The sequence below is a fragment of the Cyprinodon tularosa genome, unplaced genomic scaffold (genome assembly GCF_016077235.1).
Source record: "Cyprinodon tularosa strain WSP-4 unplaced genomic scaffold, ASM1607723v1 ctg554, whole genome shotgun sequence".
NCBI classification, from domain to species: Eukaryota; Metazoa; Chordata; class Actinopteri; order Cyprinodontiformes; family Cyprinodontidae; genus Cyprinodon; species Cyprinodon tularosa.
The window spans coordinates 994262-1000891 of NW_024039290.1; the positions used below are offsets into that span (position 1 = coordinate 994262).

Sequence of the window (6630 nt, forward strand, 5' to 3'; positions counted from 1 at the left end):
TAAAAATCAGATAAAGTTAAACTAAAATCTCCAAAATAACTAAATAAATTGGTACATAACAGTTGATCCATAGTTCAACATTGTGGCAAATATATCTTTAACAGATCCAAGTTGGGTTGGAAAGCTATTTCCTGTAATAAATACAATGATATTTTGAAATGTCTTTTTCTTTTACTTATTAAATTAACAGCTGATAAGGTTCGGTTTGGTAATCTCAAACATTTCAATTTAAAGGAATTTTCTTTTTTTTCTTTTTTTTTTTTTCGAAATTCTGGATGTTATGCAATTTTTGTTTGAGAACAATTGATCTAATTATAACACAAGTCATGATTAAAATAAACACCTAATCACTCCACTACAACTTTTGCAACGTTTCAGTTGAGAAAAATATCTGAATGTAAACCATTTCTTTTTATAAACCAGCAATATTAAATACTGATTAAATTTTCTATTTATTTGTTTAAAAACGTATATAAAATATTTTTTAATAAATCATAATAGCATCCGTGTAAAATGTAAACAAAGGGTTGTGATGAACCTCTAATGTTCTAAGGGAAATTCACCGTGAATGATGGAAAGCTAGTAAATCGTTTTCAACAGATGAATTTTTGATTTAAATAATTTTTGAATAATTTGTATATTTGCTTTATACATAAAAATGTTCTCTCATTAATAATGTTGACGTGACGCTTCAGGCTGTCGGTCGTAGTTTTCTGTCCCCTCTTCTTCCGGTCCGGCCCTTTTCTCCTTCCCCCGCTGCTATCTTTTCTGTTACCGGCGCACGTGTGAAATAAATTTTAATTTAATTCTTATTTACCCTTACAACGGCGGAACAAATGGCGTCAAGCTTCGAACAGATGAGGGCGAACGTGGGGAAACTCCTGCGAGGAATCGATAGGTACAAATAATCCGGAAATGGAGTCGATAAACCGGACAATGCTAACAGTAGCCTAGCTTGTTTTCAGATCATCTTTGGAGTATGAGCGTTAAATAAAAGGAGTTTACACTCTTAATCGAGAATAGCTGTCATCTTCACTTGTTTTAGTCTTGATTTGGACTGTTTTTAAAAGTAATGGCGTCTTCTATAATTATAATTTAAACCTGTCTGCTTCTGATGCTGGAAGCCTCAACTGAAGTTATTGATAAAGCTAAATTATTGTTTAACGGTTTCTGATTCACGTCAGATATTGACAGATTAAAATATGATTACTGGCGTATTGTCTGCAACACGTTAGCTGGAACTGAAATGTTTCATGTTAAGGGAAGATGTATGATGCGGCAAAGTTTTCCCATTAAGGTTGTTTTAGTGCTTTTATTTTTTGGAGGGGGTCGAGATTTGATGTTTGAGATTATCGTGCATTCAATATTAAGCTGGGTTAATAGATTATGCTCTTTTAAAATGTTGATTTTCTTTCATCCTGATTGTTACTCAGCTGGCACTGGGTGGTGGGAGCAGCAGTCCCACCTCCTCCAGCTCCACTTGGGAGCTTTTTGGAAGCTGTCTGATTCTCAGCAGCCATGATTACTGCCAGACCTGTATGATTAAAACAAAATAAGCTCAGAATTTACACACAATGATTTGTACTATGTCCTGATAAAAGATGAGAAGGAACCAAATGGAGAAATTGTTTTCTTCTTAGCAGCATATTGGAGGTAACAGCTGTCTTTCCTCTTATCAGGTACAACCCTGAGAACCTCGCCACGCTGGAGCGCTACGTGGAGACGCAAGCCCGGGAAAACGCTTATGACCTGGAGGCAAACCTGGCTGTGCTGAAACTGTAAGTAAAAGTAACACTGATTGGGTGTTAAAGACCTTTAAAAACAGTTATTAAGATTGTATATAACAAAATATCTTTAAAATATGTCCATATATCTGAATAGAACTCAAGAAACATTCTTCTGTTACCTGCTAAAACAACATGCCAGCTAAACTGTTTGTCGGTTCCGCCCACAGATACCAGTTCAATCCAGCTTACTTCCAGACTGCAGTGACTTCCCAGATTCTGCTGAAGGCTCTGACCAACCTGCCACACACAGACTTCACTCTCTGCAAGTGCATGATCGACCAGACACACGTATCCCTTTGGTGCTGCTTCGTCCATCATTGCTTCTGACTCAAAACAAAAAAGTTCCTCTTTTTATATATATATATATATATATATATGAATTCCCTGACATTTTCATAAAGGCTATTGTTTTAATCTAACATTTTCTTTTATCAGATGTGTTGTTCATGTAAATTTTGATCTGTGAGCAGAAGGTTCTTTCTTTCTGCGTTTATAAGCACACAGCTGTAAGCCGGTTTTGGGTTCTGTCTTGGGGTGAGGGGGCGTTTCCTTGACTACTGTGTCGCAGCAAGAGGAACGACCGATCAGACAGATCCTCTACCTGGGGAACCTGCTGGAGACCTGCCACTTCCAGAGCTTCTGGGTACGACTCTGAAACACAAACATGTTTTTGTTCGGCTCGTTCTAATCACAGCATTTCAGTCGGGTTAGGGTGTCGGATTTGATGCACAGAACACCTAGCATTATATGGAACTCATAGTCGATTCAATCACTGCAAAGGTTCCGGGTGCTCTGGCTTCATTACAAGCCCCAATCACCACTCGCCCACCACCGTACTTGACAGTTTTAATGCAGGGGTAAATTTCTCCACATAAAATTGAGTACTAGGATCTGCAAGGTCCTTAAAATCCTTGGAAAAAAAGTTCCACGGCCCTTGGAAGTTTTTGAAAATACTAATTTAAAGAAAAACAACATTGATAGTAATTGATTTTATTTTTTTTATTTTGCAGTAGATAATGACTGCTGCCAAGGTATGATATTTTTCTAGCCATTCAGCTCTGCTTCCTGCTGTTTCCTGTGAGCAGCATTGGCAGTAACTGCATTAGTAAGTCATTGAAAAAGTGATCTAACGCAGGGCGGTACTACAACTGCAGCATTTAGTGACTTTTTTTAGACAGCAGGGTGATGTTTATGCTGCAGGACAGCGAGGGAGCAGAAATGGAGACATACATGATGCTGATTGGCTAAAGGGCTGTAATTTGAGCGGGTGTTCGACATGCCTTAAACACAGGAGAGATGAAGGTGCAGAAACACTGATGCAATGACGAATTTCCTACAGTAAAGCACTCAAAGGCTAAAAGTTTCTGTGATTTGCTCAATATCTGCAGAAACAAAAGCTTTTTTTATTTCATAAATTTGAAGAAGCCCCTTAAATAATAATCTCAGCACTCCTTTAGTCAACGCGTTTTTAATTTCTCAGGGCTATAAGGATGTTACCTGCATGGTTTACATGTTTTCATTTAACATTTAATTAATACATTTCTAAATTGTCAACCACAATTGACATTGTAATTGAGATTTCAGTTTCAGTACAAACCGTTTATCACATTCTTCACATACATTGGGGTGGGGGGGCTGACAGGGAGAACGATCTACTGAGGACATGAATGCCGTAGAATGCTGCCTTTGGCGCGTTCTTACGGCTGCCAAGGGCCCCAAGCCGGGGGTCGTTCCTTATAGCGCTGCCTTATTCTCTGTTGAAAGAAAGGAGCCACATTGGGAAGGATACAGTGTCAAATATAAAAAAGAAAATCGGCACAAGAAAAGCACATGTAACACGGGACAGACATTTCAGCAGAAGGAAAACATCAGAGGCTGGAACCACATGAAAGTCAATGTCAGGTGACAAAATTCAGTCCTGCAGGGTGTTTTTTTTTTTTTGGAATAGTGTAACGCCTGTTTAATTCTACTGCAAAGTATATTTTGTTTTTTTTTATAAATTGCTTGAAAAGCCTTATTTTTCAAATTGATACCTATTTGTTAGCCAATTGAAGACTGTCATTGTGCAAAAATATACATTTTTAAAACATCTTATTTTTCTTTTACTATAAACATTATTACATCTACATAATAATATTGCAGCTCATTTATCAAACCACACACACCGAAATGGTGCAGATTAGATTTCAGTAACCTGTTTTCCACTGGAACCCCCAGGCTGTGTATCACCCGGGTGATTCGTCATATTCCGCTTCCTTTACTTTGAAAGCCATGCTAATTAATATACTGATGTGGCCGCCAAAAAACGTAAACACCACCACATTTTGGAGCGTGATCATGAATGCAGCGTAACTTGCTGTGTGTGCACGCAGGCGAGTATCTGTTCACCATCCCTGCTCCTGCGGCAAGATATACTAAGAACATGTGAGAACGGGCCAATTACTCCAACTGCAGTCCATATCCAAGCGCTCTTCTGGGCTAACCGCGTCCATATTTGACGATGCAGAGTCTTTACTAGCTTTGTCCACTCGGACAAACTGTATTGCAACATTTTCTTAAGAATCAAATCTCTTTTGGAGTCTCAACATATTATTGCCTATATTTGCTATTATTTTACATTTCATTGAAAATAATTCTAAGTCTTGAAAGAAAGTGCTGCGTTCTAAGATTGAGCTCTGCCATTTAACAAGGTGACAAGAAAAAGTCTCCGCTTATTTTAATTTTTTTATTAAGATCTGAGGACAGGAAGGACAAATGGGACATCTCAAAAATTACTTTCGTGGAGATTTTAGACAAATAAAACTGTTGTTTTACTTGTGGAAAATGAAGGGTTGTTGTTGACACAAAGTTAAAAGGATTGTAGCGTAATATGGCTAACTAACCGAGCTAAAAGAGGCTAACCTGTTAGCTACTGAGCACGGTACCTACACCGGCAGTCTGATCTGCCACGATTGTTATCCTTCAGTCTCTTCTAAGACCTGCTTCCTTTTTTTTTGAGCTTGCACCAGCTTTATGGTGTAAAGAATGAGTTTCGGCCAGTCTGGCTGCAATCGTGGCATAGATGCCATCATTGTGTGTCGCCTACTCTAACTAAATGTTTAGCAAAAATGCTTAAAAGAGCCTAGACCTCATTGTTCGTCCAACAGAGGGAGCTTATCCTCTCCTGCTGCATCATGCATTTACGAAATTACACAACGGTGAACTACACCACTGCAAAAACTGTGTGTGTGTTGGCAGTAATTACGGCTGCAACTAATGATTATTCTGCAAATTTATTAATCTGTTGATTATTTTTTCGATTAATAAGCTGATAGAAAAAGGTTCCTTAAAGAAGACTTTTTGCAAAATTCAACCAGGTGAAACCAAAACTTTCCACTTGAGGAGTTCTGGATAGAATATATTGAGAGATAAAATGTTTTTTTTTATTATACATTTTTAATGTTTAGGTTTTATATTTTGGTATAATTGCTGCTCTAATTGCGTTGCTCCGTCATCTAAAAGCATATTTTACCGTCTCTTAACTCCAGTTAATGATTAATTGATTACTAAATTAGTTGACAATTATTTTAATAGTCAATTAAACATGATTAATCTTATTAATTGTTTCAGCGCTAGCAGTAACAAACAAACCGCCTGATTAAAGATGTTGGGATGGGCAGACTTAACAAAAAGAAGACAGACCACCAATCATAGCTCCTTAAACTCACTGGAAGCCTTTTGTCTTCCTGACAGACGAGTCTAGAGGAGAACAGAGAGCTCATCGACGGCATCACTGGTTTCGAGGACTCCGTCCGGAAGTGTGAGTTTGACTTTCTGACTGAACGGTGATAAAAGCCACTTAGAGCTGGTTCAATAAATTCCTTTTTCTCCTCAGTCATTTGTCATGTTGTTGGCATCACCTACCAGACCATCGACAGGCAGCTGCTGGCTGAGATGCTGGGAGACCCGCTGGGTGAGAACAGAAGCTCTCAGCTTTGCTTCAGGGTTCAGGTGTTTGTGATGTTTTAGTTCGGTCAGAAAACAAACACGCTTCCTGTTTGTTCAGACACGCAGCTAAAGGGGTGGATGAATAAGTACGGCTGGACAGAGAACGAGGACGGACAGATCTTCATCTACAACCAGGAGGAGAGCATCAAGCCCAAAAACATCGTGGAGAAGATAGATTTTGAGAGTGAGGAATAGAGAACTTTGCCTCGGCTTTGTGTGTTTTAACCAAACGGATCAAACATGAACACCCCGATGGAAATCGGGGTGTTCGATTCATGCCATTAATCCTCTTCCTGTGTCTGTTTCTTTCCTAATAACTAAAACTACTCCATTCTGTCCAACATTTAGCTTAGTTTAATATTTTTTTAAAAGTTTTATCATTTAACATTTTAGTATTTGTAAAATTATCATTTGAAGGCAAAAAGGAGAAAAGTCAAACATTTCCAGGTTTGCTGAAGAAAATAACAATTACCAGGATGTTTCTAAATGATTGTTTCTATTTTATAATTTTATTTAATTTTTTTTGTTCCTAATTGTTTTCTTTCTCCCTGCAGGTGTTTCCAGCATCATGGCTACATCTCAGTGACGTTCGCAGACCCAACAACTGTTTTCATTATTGATAAAAGTTAAATAAAATGATGATAAAAATCAATTTCTGTTTCCAGTTCATTTTTAAAAAAGAGACTTTTTGAACATTCCTTTAGATCTACAGATCAGGAGTGAATTAGGTGATTTTAGGATGAGCATCTTTAATTTAATGTTATGATATTAGCAGTTTTCAACCATCTGAATTCAAAGAGCTTGTTGCCCGTTTCAGATAGTTTTTTCACCTCCAAGTAATTTAAAGTTTAACTCT

General features: G+C 37.8%; 1 protein-coding gene across 2 annotated transcripts; it reads left to right on the plus strand.

Annotated features, from left to right (window-relative positions):
- The first annotated feature begins 724 nt into the window (after positions 1-724).
- On the plus strand, positions 725-6426 carry eif3k (eukaryotic translation initiation factor 3, subunit K). 2 transcript variants are annotated; one of them, XM_038305265.1, is made up of 8 exons: positions 725-898; positions 1680-1778; positions 1955-2075; positions 2356-2430; positions 5520-5586; positions 5662-5739; positions 5833-5958; positions 6329-6426. In XM_038305265.1, the coding sequence occupies exons 1-8, from the start codon at positions 837-839 to the stop codon at positions 6358-6360; spliced, it is 660 nt and encodes a 219-aa protein (XP_038161193.1). In that variant the 5' UTR covers positions 725-836; the 3' UTR covers positions 6361-6426. The 2 variants fall into 2 exon arrangements, with proteins under 2 accessions (XP_038161193.1, XP_038161192.1); XM_038305264.1 differs by having other exon boundaries at positions 726-898; positions 2353-2430.
- The last annotated feature ends 204 nt before the right edge of the window (positions 6427-6630 follow it).

What these genes read in the sequence shown, in the direction of transcription:
- eif3k (XM_038305264.1), top strand. Translation starts at nt 837, where the DNA reads ATGGCGTCAAGCTTCGAACAGATGAGGGCGAACGTGGGGAAACTCCTG. An exon ending in AACCTGGCTGTGCTGAAACT is followed by an intron (nt 1,779 to 1,954) that starts GTAAGTAAAAGT and finishes TTCCGCCCACAG; the next exon opens with ATACCAGTTCAATCCAGCTT. An exon ending in CGAGGACTCCGTCCGGAAGT is followed by an intron (nt 5,587 to 5,661) that starts GTGAGTTTGACT and finishes TTTTCTCCTCAG; the next exon opens with TCATTTGTCATGTTGTTGGC.